This window comes from Anabrus simplex, chromosome 3 (assembly GCF_040414725.1).
Source record: "Anabrus simplex isolate iqAnaSimp1 chromosome 3, ASM4041472v1, whole genome shotgun sequence".
Lineage (NCBI taxonomy): Eukaryota > Metazoa > Arthropoda > Insecta > Orthoptera > Tettigoniidae > Anabrus > Anabrus simplex.
The window spans coordinates 169,315,094-169,340,732 of NC_090267.1; the positions used below are offsets into that span (position 1 = coordinate 169,315,094).

Here is a 25,639-nt window from a genome sequence, read left to right on the forward strand (position 1 = left end):
AGCCGGGAATCGAACCCGTGCCTCCGGGGGTTGCAGCTAATCACACTAACCACTACACCACAGAGGCGGACTCTCTGACACTTCCGTCACTAAAAGCCATAAGCCATTTCATTTAATTTCATCATTATCTTATATCATTCTCAGCTACAGCTATCCTTTTAGAAGTCCTCGTACTCCTGCATTTCATCAGTTGGAAATAATACTATATGGATACCACGTGGATAAAATCTATTTCGTTGTCAATAAGTGCTCCAAATACTGAGCAAGTAGTAGAATAGCTATTTCATACTAAAATTGTTACTGAGCAAAATGACAATCTGCTTCACATGAACGCTTCTTAGCTCTGAATCATCTCCAATAATTCTGTGTTGGCAAATTACGAGCAACAGTTTGTAATTACAGTTTACTTAGCTAGTGTGGAAGGGAAAGAAATGTAAGCAAAACTTCCACTTAAAACATTCATCTGATATCTTTGTTGTCAAAGTAAGCTCTTTTACATTACTTTTATTTCACCGAGGAGGTATTCGCAGCCTAGCTATCGGATTCTCAATATTGTTATTACAACTCTGTAAACAATAAGGAAGCTTATTCCCCTCCATAATTTAAACACAATATGCTTTTATCCCTATATCACATTCATTTCACAGACCATTTGTTAGCGGGATAATTTCGAACATTGTTTTAAAATAAACATCGTCATCATTATCATATTATCCCTTTACTGACAAGACACTGCACTATGCCTTCCGGTGCGGACTAGAACAAATTTGTTACTTTAATTCATCTATCTCAGTCTCATCCATGGCTTTGATCACATGAAAGTGACCGAGATATGAGTCATTCCTTATGCAGCCCGTCCCTGTTTTGAATCGTGTGAAAATGTTGCCCATAGGGTCGGTTGGTGCGAGCATTTCAGTGGGCTTGGCAGACTGATATATAATAGCAACTTCTGGTTCAGTGAGGAAAGCAATGGGAAACTACCACACACTTAATTTCCCTAGGACGTCCTTTCAGTGACGCCTGGGCCACTTATGGTGGCTGATTGCGGAGCTGCTGATATCCAAAAGAGCCTCCGGGCTGAGCACTTAACATACATAATTTTTCATATAATGTTTTACTAAACCTAACAACTATACACAATTATGAATTCGTCCAAACTACTTTATTAAGAAAGAACGGACGAAGGTTAAACAATTTGGAGTATTAATAACTTTTGACTCGATCGTTTCCGGACTATGGTTCCTTATTTCAAAGTGATCCATTTGCCGTTCTCCATGATCCCTGAAAGTTTGTAACATCATCAAGCCCTGTAAACTAGTCAGATCTTTATTAATCCACTATTTAGATATTAAATTTCGGAAATGGGTAGTGCCCTCAGAAATAACAGTAGGCCTACCCTCGTTATGTAAAATCTCTAATGCCACAATAGTGTTATGAAATATGCAACTTTTGCTTCTTGATAGCTGTGGGATACAAGGCTTTCCTAGTCAAATTTAGAGCAAACGTTAATACTACCTTTTACGATCCTATTCTATCAAAGGTATAGACCTACATGATGAGATAAAGTCATGATGTTAGTTCTTTGTACTGACTGATAGCCTCCTGGATGTGTGTAAGAAATTCAGCCCATATAAGCAGCTCTGGCGAACAGTGAACCATAAGCTGACGCGAATAATTAAATATAATTCCAAATCAAATGTTATTTTCTTACATCCTACAACATCCATTTCATTATCAGGAGTCAAGGCATCCTCTAATATATTCGCTAGGGTATAAATACTATTGGAGGTGGATAGATGTTCATAAGTGTAAATCGAAAGAAGACTCACCAAACTGTACAGTTTATCCCAGCTGTTGCACAGTAGGTTACGGTTGCTACACACATTTTGTATACGACACCTTCACATTCAAGGCATTCGACGCTTAGAAACAGGCATTCGTTGATGCATATCGTTAAATCTACTACCATAATGTACGCTTAATAAAAAGAACACTGTCATCCTTATTACTACGTTAAGAGGAACCAGGTGTTTGTAATGAGGTCGTCAAAAGTAGATCGAATCTCGTTCGCAGCACTTAGAAAATTGAACTTGTCTCCGTAGAAAACGCACCATTTTCTGCTTGAAAGAGATATGTCCTAACCACAAATTTTGGTTCGATATTGAACCCTTTTGATCCATATTTAGGGATACCTACCTTTCTTACCTATCAGCAAAGTTCATGAGATCTGTCTCTTGGGTCGTATCGGGTTCTTCGTCACTTGCTGAGGTAAAGGTAGGGTTCAGTAATTCTAATCTATCTACTTTGAATGAAAGGTCTGTTTAAAAGATTCCATTTTATTCAGGAAATTATGAAGCATTCTGATATGTCAACGGTATTACTGAAATTACACGTGTCCACTGGACAACACAATCATTATATTACATATAAGGTTAAAACACTGGTGAGCCTTTGACGTGTCTGCCTGATGGGCATTCTTACTAGAAACCATTGTCTCATTTTATTAAAGAAAGGAAAGTCTAGAAATCCTTAAATTCGGCTTCCATGTAAGACCACATGTACCATTATAGTGATTCGTTATGGTCCAGCCTTCGTAACACGAACTCTGGACTCTGGGTATAATTAAGGCAGTCCAATCGGTGTGTGCCACACAGTGGTTCTACGGCATGGACCCTTAATTGAATCGATGAGACCTGCGTCTATGTCATGGACCGACATCTAAACTTCTAAGTTACTTTAAAGTCATTGTGGATGATGACCGCAAGGAAGATGATGCTACAGTGGCATAGGGCCCCAATCTAAGTCACTGAGGTTGATGACCCCCTGATCATCCAAGTTTCTAGGCTAAAGGCTGAACACAATTAAATTACATCGGTTGATGACCAAAGTTTCCACTTTACTATCCCCAGCACATTCACTGCTCAATCAATCAAAGTCAAATAATACAACAATAGCAATGCTCACAAACTTTGTGGCAGTAAAATCCATTTCCTTCGGATATGTCCCCTTAATCGTTACGTTACCATATACATATTCCCCAGAAAACAAACTAAGATTTCCAGAATGCATCTCCAAATTATTCGCTTGATTAAAGTTATTTCAAAATGTGGTTTCACTGAATTTAATAATTAAATAAATTTAAATGATTTAATGAAATCTTAAAGGACAACAAATTCTATCTCCGCGGACTCTGGCTTCTTCACAAATTCCTACGCAGATGTGATGTAAATTCAATCCTGTGATGTTTATCTGGCTGGAAAAGAATTGTTACATAATTCATGTCCAGTTATATATCTTGTCTCATGATCTCACACTTTAAATCTAATCTAATCCTAGCCATTATTAACACTTGGATACCCTAATAATATACGTACAAACCAAAAGCAACTCGTCATATAATTACGATGTCATATCTCGTCATAACATATTATAAAGTTTGCGGACCCCTCACAGGCAAACAATTATCACTATCATCGCTCTATATTTTGGATAACCCTGAATTTGGTTACTCTTGTTCATTTTAGTCGAAGTTCGTGGTTTCAAATGTTCATTACGTCCCCAATTAAACAAATTTACAGTATTCCACAATACTCAGGTTATTACCGGATGAAAATTTCGACTAGATTCCATAATTATTTATCTCCGTCGCCACGAATGAAATCTCAATCCTACACGTAAACCACTACATGTCCCGTTACAATCCGTTTCCCTTTCGATCCGCTGGCGGTCACAACTACAAACGACCCCTCCCTGTCTCTCAATCTCGATATGGAACATCTGTTCATCATGCCTGACTGACCTCAAAGAATGAAACGTTTAACTTCGCAAAAGACTAATTACAAAATACGATATTCCTGACCAATAAAATGCACATTAGATTATGCTTCAAGATGCCCACAATAAATATACGCGTCGCAAATTAATACCGCTATGGATTTCTATATATTTATTTCCATTCCCCACATTATAAAAGATTCCTCGGGCTTCCATGCCCCGGCTTCAATGACAGGTCTCATCCTGATTCACAAATCTCATCTCGACTCATACGACAAAACTAATCTCTGTTTCCCTACTCGCAACAATCACCGACAAAGAACTGGAATAAAATCCTTACTGGAATTCATGACGACTAATACGCACAATGCATTAATAATGAACAACTTCGCAAAACAGGATATCGTATTTTTAATAACTTGATTTTCACGAAAAATGACTGAAACATTCTACTAGATCTTTCTATTGCCAGTCAGACTCAGTTTAAAATGGGCCTAGAAAAACGTTTCTCTCCGTGACCAAATTCATCACACTAGACTCTCACCCGACAGCGCGCTTCCACTCGATTGAAAATGAGTAACCATGGATTTCTTATATTATTTACGTCCAAATTTCAGACAGAAAAAAATTTACGTCGAATGAACATCTTAATTTGACATCACAAAATATAGGCAGCAAACACACGGAAATGACAATCTACATTAGACGTGATATCACTTCGAAACCCTATTCAATAACTTTTTACAATATCATACGGCACTAGCAAGACTTCAAAATTTTTTATCCAAGTGAATAAACAAATGACTCTTTTAGTCGTATTCTAACATTTACAAAACTTAATAGGGGTGACCACTGCGTCGTATACCCCCATTCAAATACACTTTTAGAGATCATGAAACAAGATATAATAGGTAGTAAGATGGAAAGTCACATACCTTATGTAGTCATGCCAGTGTTCGTCATAGGGCTCACCTGCGACTCTGGCATTTTTATTTAGCCATTTTTACATTTCTGGCTTTACAGATTATTATATTTCTTCAGGTTTCCTGGAATAAAGCATAAAAAAAGAAATGCCCTCCACTTTTTTTGTTTGAGCGCACACGATGGACTGTAATTATTTCCGCACACGAATTACTTTAATTATCACAGGAGAATTTATTCAGTACTTTGACCGTCCTATCTGGTACAATTATTTCCACTCCACATGGAGTCAAGACCCCAGCCACAATGGCTAAAATCTACGGTTGAACTTAGTCTACTTTTGTTGTTGGGTTTCACAGAGCAGCTCAACACTTTATCGTCCGCTTCGTACCATAAACGCAGGAGAAGGAGGCTTCGTCATGGTGTCCCTTCATATATATAGCAGTTACCCCCTCTCTTCGGGCATCTCCCTTTGCCGCCAAGAAAATTTCTATAAATTTTCTGACTTAACTAAACTGTAATTACAAGAGTTTTGAAAGTGACTACATACTTGCTACATTTCTGGCGGTAGTGTTCATGGACATTTAAAATTTATACGGGTTCGATTTGTGGGATAAATTACCTCCTTTGATAGGCACTATATTTTTTTTGACTTGGCTTGGGGCACGCCATATACACGCGCTTTGAAATAGTTCACAAAGCTGACTTAAGATTCTTCCGCCGTTGACACGTGCGACTGATGTCACGTATCCCAGAGCGTGGGACCGAAGGTAATCACCCCCTCGTCACGTGTCAAATCCATGGCATCAAGAATCGAACTTCTAATTAAATTGTCAATTTATGCATAATGTTCTTAGGGCACAAAGGTCATGGGTTCAATATGTTTAATGGTTTGGTCCTTGACTTCGAAATTTATTTCTTTACTGCCGTATTTATTTATTTATTTATTTATTTATTTATTTATTTATTTATTTATTTATTTATTTATTTATTTTACGCACTTCTCTTTCTACTAGTGCCTTTTGGTGTGTTCCAGTGCGCTACTCATACGCATCAGCTGGCACTCGACATGCAGTTATCCCTTCTCGCACCACTTGTTGTGTATATCCTGTACACACATCCTATAGCCAGTGGTCTACTAATTCTGGTGTTCAACGTTCTGTCAGTAGGATTGCGCTACATGGTGGCGATCAACAACGAGCTCTCACTCGTCATTTACCATGGGATGCCGTAAGTATGGAACAAACCGTGTCTTACACGTATTACCTCCACATTCTCCACCGAAATTACCTATTCCTTAATCGGAGAAGTGGTTGACACCAGGAGAATATGAATTGGTATAAAAACAGGGTACTAGAAATCATAACTCGTTTTTGTTTTCGTAGCTGGAAACCTATTAAGTCACCATGACTCAAGTCTACGCAGGTGAAGATTAAGTAGCCAGTGTTTGGTCTTAAAATTGAGCCTAAACGCAAACGGCAGCTCAAGTCTGGAAAATTGTGTGATTTTATGACTGCGACAGCTATACAATTTATACTTCTATATACTGACATACGAAAAGACATGGGATGCCGTTTAAGCCCTCCTCTAGCTGGGCCAAGTGCAGCAGCTCGTCGTGATATCGATTCCACTAGTGAAAGAAACACCTGTTGAGAAATTCTCACCCGTTACATTTGGATAGTTTCCCACAGCCTCCTGTTATTTGGAGGTGCAGAGTCTTTGGTGTGAATGGACCTCACCACCACGTCCCAGGAGTGCTCAACAGGGTTCACATCAGGCGAACTAGTGGACTATAGCAGTCGTTGAAACTCTCCAATAGTCTCCTCGAACCAGTTCTGGACAACGTGAGCCCGATTACATGATGCACCATCCTGATAGAATATCTCATCTTTGTAAGGGTTCGTGAAGTCCATTAAGGGCTGCAAGCAGTTGAACGTAGCAGCCACTGGTCAACGACTGTTCAGATGGATCAGTGGATCCAGCCATGTCACGTGAACACACCCCACACTGCTATCGAGCTACCACCAGCCTATGTGATGTCTTGTTGACATCTGGGGTCCATGGGGCCTGAGCCACATCCGAACCCTACCATCAGCTCGAAAGAACTGGAACAGTGATTCATCGGACCAAAGCTACTTGTCGCCAGTCCTCCAGGGTCCAATTAGCAATGTCACGGGACCAAGTGAAACGCTGTACAGCTGTCGTGGTGCTAACGACTACACTCCGGTATATTTTCTGCTTCCAAATTCCAGTGACGTTAAAGAACGCTGCACTGATCTGCTGCATATGCACCTGGTACCACCTGTGTTGAATGTGGGTTGGAATTTGAATAAGTGTGGTTTATCTGCTACCATGGAACATTCTAGCCAGACGCCGCTAATCTCAATCCGTGGTCGGCCACTGTGGATTGTAATGCCTTCCATGAGGTATTCCCGATACACACGTGACACCGTCAATCAATGAATCCCAAATGTCTGCACAACTTCGACAATAGAATGTTCAATTTACCTGGCCCCCACAATTATGCCCCGTTCGAAAGACGAGCGCATCCGGGATTCAGTGCTACGGAGGATTGATGCATGCATTATTGCTAACGGAGGACATTTTGAACGTTTCATGTAAGAAAGACATCATGTGGGAAGCTGGTAACGTTCTGTTCTTGTGTTGCCATTATTAAAGTACTATGTAGAGTTATAGAAAATGAGTTCTAGCATGGAAATAAAGCGTTTCTGGACCCGTGTCCACATACCATTTCTTCTACGTGTGGGTAATGTGTCCTGAAAGTTTAGCCTACACCCTGTTAAAGGAGCAAGTGATTCGAAGCTTTAGTCAGGCGGGTTCTTTTTAAGATATGGCCTATTGACATATTATTTGTCAAGTTAATGGGAAGGTTCTTAGGTCGTAAAGTACATTCTCAAGAGCTTTATACCAATTATATTACCAGAAATATGGAAATATCACATCCATTTTCAGTCTAACTCATGCTCGGCAGTAGATTCCTTATTAATGGCTATCTGTGAGAATATTTCCAATATTTGTTTCAAACTTCCGTATGCCCTTATTTTCATATTATAAACTGGCTAAAAGCCAGAGGGGCAGACTTCAATACTTGGAATATAAACATGTGTGTTGAGCTAGTTGCTGATAATAAAGTTGTGCAGTTAGAAGCCATGTGTATAAACCTTGGCTTGAACAGTACCCTTTTCGTCACTGGGTAGCTTCTTAACTTGAAATATATCTTCTTCTCTCTAATCGCACCCTTGTCATGAAATTAACCGGAGAAAGTGTGTTCCCTATAATATACATTCCCTCATCCCTCGCAACCTATAATATCACGTGAATTGAGCATGACAAGAAGGAAGGTATTCTTATGAAAAGAAGACAGGTTCATCAAAACATCTAACGGTGTATAGGTTATTCTATCAAGTCGTTTGATTTTCTATCGCAAAATATTTGTGAACCGATCAGTTGTTGACTACCACGCAGTAGATAAAGAATACAAGTAGCTAATGTTGTTACTCAAAGAAATACAGACATAGTGCTTTTTGGAATAGCACAAACAGAGCCTGCCTTATGCTGTTTCTGCAGTGAAAAGTGTTTTCATCACGGGAGGTTACATGTACACCGCAAAGTAATTTTGACCAAACACAAACATTACATAATTTACCAAACCATGTCTCCCGTTTTCTCTTTTCAGAGTGGCACAGCTCTATAAGACAGCCAACATGATGTATAGCTGGTCCCTGTACAGGTCTACACCATATCTGATCGGTTTGACACTAGGCTACATTTTACAGAAGACTGGTAAAAACGTTCACATTCCAAAGGTAAGTAAATCACCAACAAAATCCATCTTACTCTAATGTAGAACGTTATATTTTTTATCATACATATTGCAAGCTTGGTCGATTGTAGTCTACTGATGATTACAGAGTGCCCAGTTTACGTGTAGAATTCTTCGCAATCCGATTCTATACTTTTTATATAAATATACATTCAAATCGTTGCATATAATGCCTGACCATAGATACTTTTGAAATTGGTGGCAACTCATTTATAGGTAGCCTCCGTGGCTCAGGCGGCAGCACGTTGGCCTCTCACCGCCGAGTTCCGTGGTTCAAAGCCCGGTCACTCTATGTGAGATTTGTGCTGGACAAAGCGGAGGCAGCACAGGTCTTTCTCCGAGTGCTCCGGTTTTCCCTGTCATCTTTCATTCCAGCAACACTCTTCCATTATCATTTCATTTCACCTGTCAGTCATTAATCATTGCCCCAGAGGAGTGTGACAGGCCTCGGCAGTCGACACAATTCCTATCCTCGCCGCAAGATGGGGCTTCATTCATTCCATCCCTGACCCGGTCAATGACTGGAAAACAGGTTGTAGGTTTCCATTTTTCATTTATGGTCTTCTTGAATTTCTCGCAGTTTCTGACGCCATCATCATTGGAGCTGTTTTCTGGAGAGGATTCTTCCGTACCTTTTTGCAAGCAGTAGGTTCTTGATGATCTTAATAGTTTTATTTATATACATTTCTTTACTGTGGAACATTCAAGCTATGTGACACTTGAGTTCAATCTTCATCCGTAAGTTTACACGGACAGTGTCCTTAATATGTAATGTTCCTTCTGTTATGAATCACATTAGCTTATTTTTAATTTAAATGAATGTAATTTATCCGACATGCGGCAGGGTACAATCATAATCAATTATATTACAGCTACACAGATATATGATATACCTACTTTACATATTTATATAGGTTGCCTTTAATGGGCAGTAATAATAGCGTTTATGAAAGTAATATTATTTATAAAGATAGTAATAACAATATTAAAAATAATGATCTCTAGATTGTGTACAGAAACTACTGATACCGATTCTTTCTTTCTTTCTTAATCTGCTTACTCTCCAGGGTTGGCTTTTCCCTCGGACTCAGCGAGGGATCCCACCTCTACCGCCTCAAGGGCAGTGTCCTGGAGCTTCAAACTCTAGGTCGGGGGATACAACTGGGGATTGTGACCAGTACCTCGCCCAGGCGACCTCACCTGCTATGCTGAACATGGGCCTTGGTGGGGGATGGGATGATTGGAAGGGATAGACAAGGAATAGGGAAGGAAGCGGTCGTGGCCTTAAGTTAGGTACCATCCCGGCATTTGTCTGGAGGAGAAGTGAAAACCTACGGAAAACTACTTCCAGGTTGGCTGAGGAGGGAATCGAACCCGCCTCTACTCAGCTGACCTCCCGAGGCCGAGTGAACCCCGTTCCAGCCCTCGTACCACTTCTCAAATTTCGTGGCAAAGCCGGGAATCGAACCCGGGCCTCTGGGGGTGGCAGCTAATCACACTAACCACTACACCACAGAGAGGGACACCTGATACCGATTACTATTATAAAAATAATACATAAATTAATTAATTAAGTGCTATCTAATAATTAACTTTAATATAATTTAAATCTTAATGAAAATGTTGTACTTCATTATGTGTACACAGCTGGGTTATGTCACAATTTAGGTTATATATACATTTGAACACATTGTGTAGACATCCATTAACAGTATTTAAAGTGTCAAACATTTTACCCCTACTAATGGTGTGGTATTCTCAATGACAAGGATGGAGTATAGAATAGTATTGTGAGTTCAGTATTGATACCTGCCCAGTAGACGGAAAATTGCGTTATTTATCTTTACTCTGTGGCTACAGGTATCGCTGCAATCTTGGTTTCAGGTGGCCGTGGTCTCAGGCTGGGTGCTTTCAGCCGGACTGGGTTACTACTCCCTTCTGTCACGCTTCCCTGAAGCTGACCGAAACTTCACTTACAACGCTCGTGATGCTGCAGTATACGCCGCATGGTCTCCACTGGCCTGCGCCTTAGCTCTTGCTTGGCTCATCTACGCTTGCTTTACCGGTTATGGAGGTCAGTATGTCTAACTTGCTCCTTCGGCTGTATGAACTGATGAAACGAAACATTGACTAGTGTCTAGAAACTTGCATTCTACGTAATGAACACCATACATTATTTCAAAACGACTAAATATGACTAGAATTCAAGATTATACTCACCGTTTAGATACTTGTCTCGACACTGAAAATATCTGTATCCTCCCCAATGAAAGACGCTGGTTGAACCATTGTTCCACAGGGTCACGAACCACTTGAATGGCGGTGAAACGCTTTCTCTTCACGGTCTTATTTCTTCAAAGGACCAACTGCGTGATAGTCGCAAGGAAAGGATCGGCGGATAACAGAGTGGGTCTCGGACCACAAGTGGCCACGGCTGATCCGTGGTCCGACAGCTCTCCACACCGACTGGCCAACCGAGCAGTGGAGGGGGAGCCACGGCTGTACCATGGCTCTACGCCTCTGTATTCGGGAGGCGGAGAGGGGCTAGTCTCCATCTTCGGCTATCCTGAGAATGGTTTTCCGTCTTTTTCCATTCTCCTGCACTTAGGCGAATGCCGGGGCAGTTCCTAGAATAGGCCACAGCCGCCAACGCTCTCACCTTCTCCCCACATCTCCTTCTCCGATACAAATCTCCTGGCTTGAGAGAAGGCGTCACCGCCTATGAGGCCTGCCTTTCCCTTCAGGAGAGGAATTAAAACATTTTGTAGTAGTAGTAGTAGTCGCAACGGGAGGGATCTTGGCTGTAAGGCGGGTAATCCATAAAACCTTAGCGAAAACAGCACCGACGGCCCATTATTGGAATGGCACCGTATTGATGTGCCTTACAGTGGAACACAAGCACACGTCGTGACAATTCTCCCCGTCAAAGCACGTTATTTGCACAAAAACTGAATCATGCCATGTTGTATTCGTTTGGATGTAACGCTTAAAATACGAAAGTCCCTTTAACTTTTTCCTCCACTTAGCAGACGCATGACTCAGACAGACCAAGTTCTGAAACAATTTACTACAAACGCCCAGCCATGCTGTTCTGACACCTCAATTATTCGTCAACTTTTTCTACGCTTCAATTGTACAAACATATTTGAATGGAACGAAGAAATAAGTCACTCACATTAATTAATTCGAATTCCTTCTTCTCCGTTTATCTCACGTACCACCTCATTTTCTATTCTTCTAACATAAGAGTCATCCAACTCCTGTGCATAATTAGTTAATTACGATCTCAGTTAGCAACACTTCTCAGGTGCACTGGAGGAATACAAAACAAAGATTTACATTGATTACCACAGCTGCGCCTATTAAACAATGCTACCGTTGCCAAGCTTTGCTTAAATTAATGTTACTTTCCTGCTGGCATGCAGTCAGAGACGTTGCCGTGGTAACCGGTAGGTTCGTTGTCGGTCTGTCGGTCACTCAATGCAAAGCATGAAATCCGTGGAAGATTGTAAATTTCTCTGTCATTTGAAGAGTAAGCGAAATTATGCTCATAATAAAAGTTGTTTAAAATGAAAGGACGTTCTACATATCGTCCAGGGATTTCACAGAACACCAATAGTATAAGATAAAGTTGAAGAAAACTGCTGTGGTTTCACAATAAATCCTCAGTCTCTTCAGTGGTTGTTAATTCGTACGCGTGTCTAAACCTTCCTCTGGATATGTATACTTCAACATATGAAGTTTGGTCGAGATCTATCCAGCCGTTTCGCCGTGATGGTGAAACAGACGGATGAACAGGCACGAAAGCTAAAAACCACTGATACGGTCATGAGTTGACCTAAGTCGGCTTATTATCTCAATAATTGGAAAAATAAACGAAATTGCAGACAGCGGACCCCTACAGTTTTTTGTTTTTTTTTTTTTGTATAGATTAGAATACCATTTAATCACCGGTGAAAATGAATCCTGGTAGTTGATACACTACCGGGATGAGTGGCTCAGACGGTTGAGACGCTGGTCTTCTGATTCCAACTTGGCAGGTTCGATCCTGGCTCAGTCCGGTGGTATTTGAAGGTGCTCAAATATGCCAGCCTCGTGTCAGTAGATTTACTAGCACGCTAAAAGAATCCCGCGGCACTTCGGATTCTCCGAAAACTGTAAATGTATAGTAGTTAGTGGGACGTAAAGCCAGTATTATTACTATTATTATTATTATTATTATTATTATTATTATTATTATTATTATTTAGTTGAATTACTATAAGAAGTTTTTCGTGCATTACTTTGTTCTATTCTTCTGTGTTGCGGATGGAAAACAACAAGAGATCGTATACGGTGGTAAGACAATGCATAGAGAAGCGCAAGAGAAGTGCAAGGGATGATAGCCTCCATAATAAATTTATGGGATGAGGAAGGTGCTAACAATCAGCTGGTGTTTTCTTCAGCCCCAGCTACAGAAAGAGAGCGTGAGAGAGAGAGAGATGTAAGGTACACAACTACTATTAACACTGCGGAGAAATTTGGAACTGACCCTGTGCTTCTGACACGCAATCCAGTAATTAGAAACTGTACGCCACTACCTCTCCTACCCTATCGGCCACCATTGTGATGGTGAACTTTTTCCACCAATGGGACTCAAATTAAGTAACCACGGTGTCAGACTATAAAGAGTGGACCCCTTAACGATCATGGCCACCAGGCGGCAATATCAAGATAGTAACAGAAAATGACTGGCTGCAATACACCCGTAATGCCCAGAAGCTGGAAGAAGAGTTCTGGCAGGGAAAATGTATTATTGAATAATTCATTGATGAAATCATTATCAGAAACATGGATAACAGCATTGAAGAAGATTCTGGTAAATCATTCTGCTCCGATGAAAGCGATTCCGAGTTAAGCTTCACCCTTCTAGGGTAATTTCATTTATGTTGCTTCCCTCTTAAACATAGCCTACTTTAATTCGGTCAATTCAGTTTCTTATATATATACTAGCTGATGTACCCGTGCTTCGCTACGGAATTCTAAACTGTAGGCTATATAGAATTCTAGATTAGGTAGTGTAAACTTTGTGAGCAAGATTGTATTAAGTTGCATAGCTCTTAACGTTGCCCTAGAAACACGACGGGAAGTCACCAACGTATTCTCTCATATGAAGACTGGGTTAGGGAATTTTCATTGTAATGGTAGGCCAGCTTGCCTACCATCAGTCACAATCAGGTTGGGGAGTTTTCATTATAATGGCAAACACTCTCTCTCCGCCTGCCTTTATAGATTCTCAGAAAGACTCTCTTAGTGGTTTTCCCAACTGAAATGAATATGGGTCATTACAATGACGTCAGTAGGAATGGCACGATTAAAAGCTATTGCTTTCATATGAAATACTCGATCAAATAAAAACCCACACATTTTCTCACTTTTAACGAACAATACTACGCTGCAGAACTAACAGCCCAAAGCTACAGAGCTGGAATGACCAAGACGCAGACATCCGTGATCCGTGAACAATGTTCGTCCTTTTTTCGGCGGGGGGTTTCGAATAGTGGATAGTCCCAGGGCAAAAACTATGCCCTATGTTTCCTGGGAGTACCCGATGAGTCGGAAAATCTCAATTCAGCATACTGGCGGGGGAAAGAACTATCTGATGTGGACGCAATTTTTCCTCCAAGCCGGAGAAGAAACCACATCTTCGCTGCTAATTTGGAATAAAATGTAGATTTAATAAAAGTGAAGAGGAAGAAGCTTTTCTTAAGAAACGGCTCTTTTCAGAGTTGAATTTTGAGTTATTTAGTGAATTATGGTACTATAATTTGGAATAGGCCTAAATTGTCATTCTAGACCAGTTCATACTACTACTACTAACTGAGCCTCTGACTTAAGTGCGCACTCTGCTCATTCAAATCAGCGCGTCAAAGTAGGTATCGAATAGCTGGAATACTATAATGAACCAGTGTGTTATGTACCAGCAATATCAGAAAAGGTATGAACCAGAAGAATGACATGCTAAAGAAGAAAGTTATCTAACTCCCCAGCTATTTCCCGCCAATATTCAGTTAGGCTGTTATACTCGGTACGCAGCAGTAATCCCATCTATCGGAGTTGATTGTCAGCATAAGAGACAAAGAACATTACAACAAACAACGGTCAGTGTAATGTTATTGTTGATCTATGTTACGCGCTTTCGATGTTGTAGGCCTTGACATTATTAATTGTCTTCCGGTTCTGAAATACCACTCTTCATAGTCGGTACGGCCAAACTGAATAAAACATAAATGATCGGAAATTGTATTCTCTGTAACTTCTGTTCTCTATAACTTTTCCATAGGACCAAGAACATGGGTATTTAAAAATGAAATTTTAGGTGCCTTCCCCTAAGCTACCATTTCACTCAGGGTGAATAACATTGTTTATAGCTTAAACTGTAGCTTCTTATTCCCCGACTCAATATACTGATTTTCATTAAATTCTGTTTACCCATTTTCTAGGGGCTCGGCGTCGATATGGACTTAGCAACAAAAATCCTAATTCATGAATATCTGTCATCATAGCCGGTACGGTAAAAAGGCATAAGACGTAAATGATCGGAATTTAAATTGTATATAACTTTAGTTATGTAGTATTTATCGATATGACCACTAATAATATAAATATTTGAGAAATAATTTTAGGCCTTCCCCTAAACTACCATTTCACTCAGCGTGAATAAAATGATTTATAGCCTAGATTGTAGTGGCTCACTCCCCGACTTTACATACCGATTTTTATTAAATTCTCTTCAGCCGTTTCCTCGTGATGCGTGTACATACATACATACATACATACATACATACATACATACATACATACATACATACATACATACATACATACAGACAGACAGACAGACAGACAGACAGACAGACAGACAGACAGACAGACAGACAGACAGACAGACAGACAGACAGACAGACAGACAGACAGACAGACAGACAGACAGAAATTGCGGAAAAGTAAAAACTGCATTTTCTTGTTACTGTGGACATGATCGATACAGAAATACCATTCTTTTCAAATTCTGAGCAATGTACAGACAAAACTCTTATTTTCTATATATATATATATATATATCACCATTCTCCCGTTCAAGGGCCGTCTCACCACAAGCAAAAATAACTGCATGAAATGTATGAAAGACTGACTTGTTGAGTTTTCTAGAGTACGCCTATACCTGAGTGAAAAACCAATAAAACTCATTATTTAGAAATTATCAACAAAATTATACGCATTGCCATACAGTTTGCATCCGCCAGGATACCAACTTCGCGGATATCCGTATCCGTGTAAGGCTGTAACCATAGCCTGGCTGAGGATCAACTTGTCAGCAAGTTTTGATTTGATCTCACTGAAATTTGCCGTGTTAGATAGGGTCCTGGCGGTCGCCAACCCTCTCTTTCAATCTGAAGGTTCCTTGATGGTCCCCATTTTATCCGACAGGCAAGGTATAATGTATATATATTCTACGACCCTACTTAATGCCAAAAGAAAGACTGTGAAACCATTGACTTCCAAGTACACATTCTAAATAGCACAATTCTCCACAATTATTGAAGATATCTCTCAGAGACAAGGCCTTTATTGTTCTTTACATTGACTCCGCAATAACACTATGCTGATCACATGACTTTCCACACACTTTGAAAGCTAAAAGGCACAGAAATTGTACGATTAATCACTACGATTCTGCATTTAGGGCAGTCGCCCAGGTGGCCGATTCTCTATCTGCTGTTTTCCTTTTCTTTTCTTGAATGATATCAAAGAAATTGGAAATTTATTGAACATCTCCCTTGGTAAATTATTCCAATCCGTAACTCCCTTTTCTATAAACGAATATTTGCCCCAACTTGTCCTCTTGAATTCCAACCTTCTCATATTGTGATCGTTCTTACTTTTAAATACACCACTCAAACTTATTCGTCTACTAATGACATTCCACGCCATCTCTCCACTGACAGCTCGGACATTCCACTTAGTCGAGCACCTCGTCTTATTTCTCCAAAGTCTTCCCAGCCCAAACTTTGTAACACTTTTGTAACGCTACTCTTTTGTCGGAAATCACCCACAACAAGTCGAGCTGCTTTTCTTTGGATTTTTTCCAATGCTTGAAGCAAGTAATCCTGGTGAGGATCCCATACACTAGAACCATATTATATTTAATGTCTCACCAGAGACTTGTACGTCCATCCTTTACATCCTTACTACAACACCTAAATACCCTCATAACCATGTGCAGAGGTCTGTACCCTTTATTTACAATCCCATTTATGTGATTACCACTATGAAGACCTTTCATTATATTAACACATAGGTACTTACAGTGATCCCCATAAGGAACTTTCACCCCATCAACGCAGTAATTAAAACCGAGAGAATTTTCCTATTTGTTAAACTCACAACTTGACTTTTAACTCAGTTTATCAACATTCCATTGCCTGCTGTCCATCTCACAACATTATCGAGGTCATTTGGCAGTTGCCCACCATCTTGAAACTTATTTATTACTCTTTACAGAATAACATCATCCACAAAAAGCCGTATCTCTGATTCCACTTCTTTACTCATACATTTATATAAGAAAACATAAAGATGCAATAATACTGCCTTAAGGAATTTTCCTCTTAATTATTACAGGGTCAGATAAAGCTTCGCATACTCTAATTTCTCTGAGATCTATTTTCTAGAAATATAGCAGCCGATCCAGTCACTCTTTTTTCTAGTCCAATTGCACTCATTTTCGCCAGTACTCACCCATGATCCACCCTATCAAATTCCTTACACAGGTCAATGCGATACAGTCCATTTGACCTCCTGAATCCAAGATATCTGCTATATCTTGCTGGAATCCTACAAGTTGAGCTTCAGTGAAATAACATTTACTAAACCGGAATTGCCTTATATCACCCCAGTTATTAATTTCGCAAACATGTCTAACATAATCAGAAATAATGCTTTCCCAAAGCTTACATGCAATGCAGGTCAAACTGACTGGCCTGTAATCTTCAGCTTTATGTATATCACTCTTTCCTTTGTACACAGGGGATACTATAGCAACTCTCCAATCATTTTGTATAGCGCCTTCGTACAAACAATAATCGAAAGTACTTCAGATATGGTACTATATCCCAACCCATTGTCTTTAGTATATCCCTAGAAATCTCATCAATTCTAGCCGCTTTTCTGCTTTTCAACTTTTTTATCTTATTGTAAATGCCTTTGTTATCATAGGTAAATTTCAATACTTCTTTAGTATTAGTCACCTCCTCCATCTGGACATTGTCTTTGTAACCAATAATCTTTACATACTGCTGACTGAATACTTCTGCCTTTTGCAGATCCTCACATACACACTCCCCTTGTTCATTAATGATTCCTGGAATGCCCTTCTTGGAACCTGTTTCTGCCCTAAAGTACCTATGCATACCCTTCCATATTTCACTAAAATAAATGACGAGAATTTTACTAGATATGAAATGTATTTTACACACAGCACGTTAACATTCAAATACATTGAAAATACTTCAGATTTTGATACGCCGCCTTATTTTCAGGTCCAATAAACTCATTCCTAAGCTGCCGAGCTCTAGCAATCTTCAGTCGCATCTCCTACGCTGTGTACCTGACGCAGTTCATAGTATTCTTTTATAATGTCGGAGTCACCCGCTCTGCAGAACGATTCACCATCATCGGAGCAGTAAGTATCTAATTTTGAAATACCTGTATAATTTTAAACATAAACATGCTTTCTCAGGAAGGCCTTGTCCATTATTGTGAATTCATTCTTTATGAAATAAATATACACTGTTACCAGTCACAAGTTCGATTAAATTATTTGTTAATCAACGCATTTCTTAGACTTCGCCTATTTTCCCTTGAAGTAATAAAATATTCGTTCAAGGAAATTGAATATTTTCACAGAACATGGGTTTGTGAAGACGACATCGTGAAAATATTAACACTGAATTCCTTCTTCCACATCCTCTTACGTCTTTGAACGTCTTTCATCAATCATGTTTTCAAGTGCTTTGCTTTCCATAGGGATGTATACTCTCAGAGGAGATTTTTTCAACTTTAGAAGGGATATTGACTGTGATCATGTAATCAACAGTCACGTAAAACAACAAGCTATAGGAAAGATATTTTAAACGTTATATAATTTTGTAAGTGTTTAGAGAGAAAATATTCCTCTTAGCCTATATCTCAACGGGATGGGAATTTAAGGATTCGCTCTTTTTTTATTTATACAGATTATATGAATGTGATGAGAAACGCACCACGCCCCACTAACACGGGGGATTTCCTTCTGAAACTCGTTAACGCCGTGCTAAAAACAAGTAACCTCGTGTCTTCATACCGGGTGGCTGCAGCTCTATTCAGGCACGCCTCTAATGGAGGTGAGCTGTATGTACCATTTTAACCACATACCAGCTCTCCTGCTATTCTTAAATTTCAGGCAGTACTCTGGGAATCGAACCCGAGCACCCGAGGACGGCAGCTGATAGTGTTAACCGTTGCGCTACCGAGACGGACAACACTGAGCTGATTTAACGTTTCATAATCTGAATTCACTACAAAGTAAATCAATTTAAATAGATTCTGAGAACTAACAATCTCATTATTCTGTCCTCAAATGACCGCCTCCTATTACACGTTATATAATTTATATATATATATTTATTTATTTATTTATTTATTTATTTATTTATTTATTTATTTATTTATTTAAAGTGTTATAGAACAGGGATTATTCAAAATCAGTGTTACTTGCTGGGATCTTTGGCTACATAGAAATATAAACAGCTGGTGACGAGCACGCTGCATGTTATGGTGTGGTACTGTCCAGACGGAAAACATTGCCCAAGTGTTCACATGCAATACACCATACACTTGACCACACTGTAACCTGATGTTTTCCGAACTGAGCATAGTCATGCTGCCGCATGCAAGAACAATGCCTCTCTCAACCTGCGCGAGGTAGGAGCTCTCTAGTACGATCAAAGATCTCAGCAACTAACAGTAAAATATTCTAATTTCTTATTTAAATACCTTATTTTCTAAGAATACTTAAAGCTATGAAAATGTTGAATTTTAACTATTAAAATTTACCAAAGCTACAAACATTCACGTATTGTTACAACAGATATAGTTTAGGGATATTAACTAACACTTCAGCCCAGAATTCATTCCTGATCCTGTGGATACAGAGGTAAAATACTGCTCCACAGGAAACTTTACTCCTTAAGACAAATTTAAAACACCGGAAGTATACTTCGTTCACCGCGTCCTAATACTTACCCCTCCCTTTACGGAGGAGGGGGACTTCTAGATGGTGAGGTGATTTGTACAACAATATCTTATGTATTACACATTACACATTATAAGTGATGAATTATTGTGTGCTTCAGCTTTCGAAAGATTATTCCCGAACGATGAGGTAACGATGAGTATTAATATGCAAGTTTAATTATTTTGGATAAGCATTAAAAATTGTTGATTTAATTCAGTACTCCTCTAATTAATGATCGGTAGTAAAAATTTAGACGGTTCATTGTGATAACTTATATAAAGTCAAAGTTCAGTACAGAATTTTTAGATTTAAGATACTATATCTGGAATACGAATATAGCATACAGAGAACTGAATTTCTAATCGCTTTGGATTTACATCGAAGGCGAGACTTTTTAAGTTGAAAGACCAGATTCAATTAACAAGTCAACTCTTCACGGGCCTCCAAATATCATTGCGTCGTGCTCGGAGTTACTCAGAGATTTTCAGGCAAATTGAGTTGGATATCCAGGAATTCGTATCAGAAGATTCGTAACATCTAAATGTACAGTATACTGAAAACGAGGGGGATATTTTCTTTTCTAACCCAGCCGATTGAACGTAGTTAACATCTTTAGAGTCATTTATATTACTCAAATGCTAGTATTTTATTTCTCCTATTCTCAGTTGTCACACTGGAGGGAACATTACAACTGAATCTATAACAGATAAAGGAGTAGTTTCTGAACTAATTGTTTATCTTTCAAGGTAAATTTGCCTGAGGTGGTGACTGTGGTTATCATTTCCATCCTGGGCACTCTGTTGTTCGACTTGCCAATGCAAGAAATCAAGGGAATTATTGTCCCCAGTGGTAAGGAAGATATGTGTGTGGTTGTTGAATTAACCAATTAAATTTGTGCCAACTCCTAACCTTGAATTTGCATGTTTGAATCGCAATAACCAATGTATACTTTTACACAATATTAAACAGTATGTTAGACAAATTAGACCAAGTTTATACATATATAAACCATGCATGTACACCTATGGTTGTATGGACTTTAAGTACATATGTATGTATTGAACCCATGACCTTTACCACAAAGGGTGCAGTATGTATGTATGTATGTATGTATGTATGTATGAATGAATGGATGTAAGAAAAAAAAGGATTGGAGGAATATTCAATATGCGGTAAAACCTGCCTATACCGGAAACCTGTGAAAACGGCAAATTCAGCACCTGATAAGATGTTATGCAGGTGCACTTCTGTCGCTGTTTCTCATCGACCTCTCCGTTTTTCGACGGGTTTAAAACCCTGGCAACCATATCAGCAGCATCACAAAGAGTTGTATGACGTGGTTGTAGTTTTTTAAGATTTGAAACTGGCAGGTCCCCATGTACTGCCATTTCATTTCATATTTTTCTGCTTTCGGAGGTGCATATGGCCATGAATTCCTGATCAAAGTAAATAGTTTTGTCATTAAGATTCCTGGAGACATTGTGTAATTATCTGATGAGTGCAGAAGACTTGTGCAAATTAGGTGACATTATTTTCGTCATCAATGGAAGCCAGTGAACTGGAGTAGATTTGATTACGCCAGATTTTATCGCATAGTAGTGTTCAGTTGGGTGTCAACAAGCCCTGTATTATGACTATTCGTCCAAACAGGTGCATACCAGGCGAGTTGGCCGTGCGGTTAGAGGCGCGCGGCTGTGAGCTTGCATTCGGGAGATAGTGGGTTCAAATCCCACTGTCCGCAACCCTGAAGATGGTTTTCCATGGTTTCCCATTTTCACACCAGCCACATGCTGGGGTGCCTTAATTACGGCCACGGTCACTTCCTTCGAACTCCTAGGCCTTTCCTATCCCATCGTTGCCATTAGACCTATCTGTGTTGGTGCGACATAAAGCCACTAGCGAAAAAAACAGGTGCACAAATCAAATCAAAAGACCTGCACCTGGCGAGCCGAATATGTCCTCGGGCACTCCCGGGACGAACAGCCATACGCCATTTCATTTCATATTTTTCCGCTTTCGGAGGTGCATATGGCCATGAACACGTTCATATGTTGTGTTTTTCTTGATCAAAAATAGTTTTGTCATTTTCCTTGTGATTTGTCGCTGCTATGCTAAAGCTGTGAATGTGACAATGCTCTTTCTGTCCATTATTTCCCTTACGACTGGTCACGCCTGCCCGCCACATGCAGTCCAGCAGTTCAATTTTCGCTGAATTTATTTTCCTACGCGCTTGTGTAAAGGAAAATACATCATGATCTAGGATTGTGTAAACATGTCACACATACATTGCTACAGTACGGTACGGTTCATTTTCCTTTACACACACGCATAGGAAAATGAACTCAACAAAAATTGTCCTGATGGATTGCATATCAAGATGAGACTGGGAGGCGTGACCAGTCTTAAGGAAAATAATGGATAGGAAGAACAGTGTCACATTCGCGGTTTTAGCATAACAGCGACGCATGTTTCTTATGTTTTTTAAAACTTGTTTTTCATATACTATTTAATTCCCCAATTTGCAATTTTCTCTTCCAGGAAGCTCACGAAAACCCAACCAAGCGACAAGGAAGCAGGAACAGAAATGTGCTTGAGTCTTAAAATTAGATAACTTTATTATACTAAGGTATTGTGTGATAATTTATACATTCTAAATTCCATGTATTTTGAGTTAATAAATAAAGAGTACTTTTTTCTGTACAAGATAATGGAATAATTCCCTTTGCTTTCTTCTTTATATTTAATAGAAGAAGTTTCGAAACGTTATTAGTACCTCTACTAAAGAAGGCTTCAGCCTGCCTGGCGGCCATGATCGTGGCCTATATGGTCTGTCACCGCACTTAGCCGGTTCGAGTTCCGTTGGTCGAAAGAACTTCACCATCAGAATGTTGGCCGGCAGGGTGGGAAAGGTAGTAGTATAAAATTCCTAATTACTAGATTGTGTGCCAAAAGCCTGGATTCAATTCCAGACCTCTCCCCAGTGATCACATGGAGTGAGGGCATATGACGCCCTTTATGGTGATTCGTCCGTCGGATGGAGACGTAAAGCCTCGAACAGACCGCTTGGTGCTATTCGACAGGAGCAGCCCATGTGCCCCAGTGCTGGGTTTCACCTTCTCCCTTCCTACTATCATATACCAAATCATGCATTTCATCACATTAACTCCTTTGATGAGGTGACGTCAGGAAGGGCATCCAGTCGTGAAACACGCTACGAAGATTCATTTCACTTCATACCCGACCTCGTAGAGGAACGGGACAACGGTTGGACATACACACTCAAGAAGGCTTTAATGATTTCATGATAAAGTAACACCAGCTGACCCGTGGAGATTTTCTTGCCTGTTCCCCTATCGGGCGCGTCCCAGGTGGCGGATAGGGGGGCCCTCCGGGCCTGTCTGGAGGGTCTGAGGGAAATAAAATACTCTCTCGCTGACCAAAAACAGGTATTGCCAGAAAACGTCTTGAGGCAGTGTGATTGTTACTAGCCCAAGCCAAGGCTTGGAAGTGGAAACTTCACCCACACATGCTAGAGAGGCATCGATGTTACCTCCCCATGGGTGATACTGTGGTTCAGGCGAAGTGGGTGCTGGTGATTGAGGTGAAAGCTCACTGCGGTGTGCTGGAACCAACACATCACTTTGCCCTACGTAGCCTGAACAAGCCGCGGGTTGGGAACGGGGCGAACCCAACCTAGGGGGAACCCTTGGCTTTGAACTCAGTCATGGTAATGCCAGGTGGTCTACTGAAGGTGGAACAAACCTGGTCGGTTTCGGGCCAGGGGCGGACTGCTGGATGGACGGCTGAAGGGCCTGGCGCCTGCTACGGAGAGCCTGAGTTTCGGGAGGACAATGTCTGTCGGAATGTCTCATCACGGATGGTGAGAACGCCGCTCAAGGCCCTAGAAGGGGCAAAAACCCTTCGTCATATGGAACCATGAATATTCCAAAAGAACCACTTAAACAAATACCAAGGGAATCTATGGAATTTCCAGAAGAGCAGGTCTAGCGGCAGGCCCAAGAAGAGAATAGGTAGACATAAGTCCAAGTAAGGCAGGCTGAATCCAAATTTGAAGAAGAAACAGAAGAAGCAACAGGAAAGCAGACTTCTGAACAAAAAAGGGTACAGGAGATTTCACTGAGAAAGACCTGAAGATATCGGCATCGAAACATAATAGGATGCATATAGGTAGACCACCTCGCACAAGTGCCTATTACAAGGAAAAGAGGAAGGTGAGGAAAGAACCAAAATAGCGACTGGGACTTGGGTGGAGAAGAAGCCAAGGAACAGGGATCGGTGAGACGATATGCCAATGGCTACATCCAAAAAGCCAAGGTCGGACGAAAGCACGCCATTAAGTTCGGCTACAAAACCACCCTCCAAGAAACAGAAAGAAGAAAAGGTCATGTCTTTTTCGGAAAAGTTAAGGTCGTAATAATACTTAAGATCTATCCAGATGGAAAACTCAAGTAGGAAGACATGACTGAATTGTCATCCGCTCTGATAGCACAAATGAAGCCGCTGTCAGAAGGATGTCTGCCAGGCTTCCTTGAGTCACCAAGGCTGGAAAGTGGAGCTATAGTACTGATCTGTGCAAATCCAGAAACGAAACGTTGGTTGGAACAGATAGTATCAAACTGTAACCCATGGAAAGGTCATCACCAAGTTCCCACCTCCCTTTGACAAGATGAAATTGGAGTATGTTCTTATCAGAATCAATCAGCATAATACCAAACGTCTAACGCAAGAGTGGAGAGTGCTGAATGCCATTTCAATCGACAAGACAGGAAGGACAGTCGTTTCAACCCTTGGTGAAAGAGACTTTGAAGAGTGAAAAAAGAGAATTCTTAAGGCTAAGCTCGGACTTCGGCAGATCAAGTTTCAGGTCATCAGGGAAAAAACGAAACCCAATGTTGATAAAGATAGTGATGAGGCCCTTCAGGCCAATCTTGAGCATAAAAAATCAGCTGTGGCCAATTTCGCCAGGAAGTTCAAGTCCGGGGCTATTGACGTGGCCCTTATTCAAGAGCCTTGGGTAGTATAGGGCAGAGTAGGAGGACTGGCGGAATCTGGAGGTAAGCTGTTGTACGATACAACGTCGGAAATACCCAGAACATGTCCTCTTGTGAACAGGAAACTAAAATGTCTTATATTGCAGGAACACTGTTCATGGAACTTAACCGTAGCCAAGATTAAACTTGGAAATTGCGAGGGACCCAGAGAAATAACCATAGGCTCTGCATATCTCCCATATAACTCAACTAATCTGCCCCATACAGAAGAAGTTGAGAACCTCATTTGCAACACAAAGTGGAAAGGCGAACACCTAGTCCTTGGAGCAGATGCAAATTCACACCACACGGCATGGGGCAGCACGAACTGCAATGCAAGAGGTGAGTTTTTACTAGAGTTCATTATTGGAACTCATTTTACGATACTAAACCTAGGAAACAAACCTACATTCATAAATAAAAATCGTAGGGAGGTAATAGACATTACACTAAGCACTATGCATATTGCAAACTTTATTAAAGACTGGAAGGTGCTGGAGGAACGATTGGCAGACGACTAGCACATCCAATTTGCAATAGATTCGAGACTATGTGAAATTGAGATGTACAGAGACCCAAAAAGAACTAACTGGGATAGATACAGAGAAGTTCTAGGGAAAGCTGTACCAAAAAATTCCAACTAACGTGAGAGGACAGAAAGAATTGGATGAGGCAGTGGAACAATTAGTCAGGTGGTGGAACAACAAAATAGCCAAAATGAAAAAAATAGGA

At 40.3% G+C, this 25,639-nt stretch overlaps 1 protein-coding gene across 1 annotated transcript in view; it reads left to right on the top strand.

Moving 5' to 3' along the window:
* The window catches only part of LOC136866115 (nose resistant to fluoxetine protein 6), a 196,728-nt gene extending 174,165 nt beyond the window's left edge, over positions 1-22,563 (top strand). Inside the window, exons 9-14 of the mRNA XM_067142797.2 lie at positions 5,732-5,925; positions 8,393-8,522; positions 10,424-10,613; positions 18,121-18,263; positions 20,603-20,705; positions 22,395-22,563. Coding sequence (XP_066998898.2) covers positions 5,732-5,925; positions 8,393-8,522; positions 10,424-10,613; positions 18,121-18,263; positions 20,603-20,705; positions 22,395-22,450 — 816 coding nt within the window. The 3' untranslated portion in view covers positions 22,451-22,563. The remainder of the gene's footprint in view (positions 1-5,731; positions 5,926-8,392; positions 8,523-10,423; positions 10,614-18,120; positions 18,264-20,602; positions 20,706-22,394) is intronic.
* Positions 22,564-25,639: the final 3,076 nt, after the last annotated feature.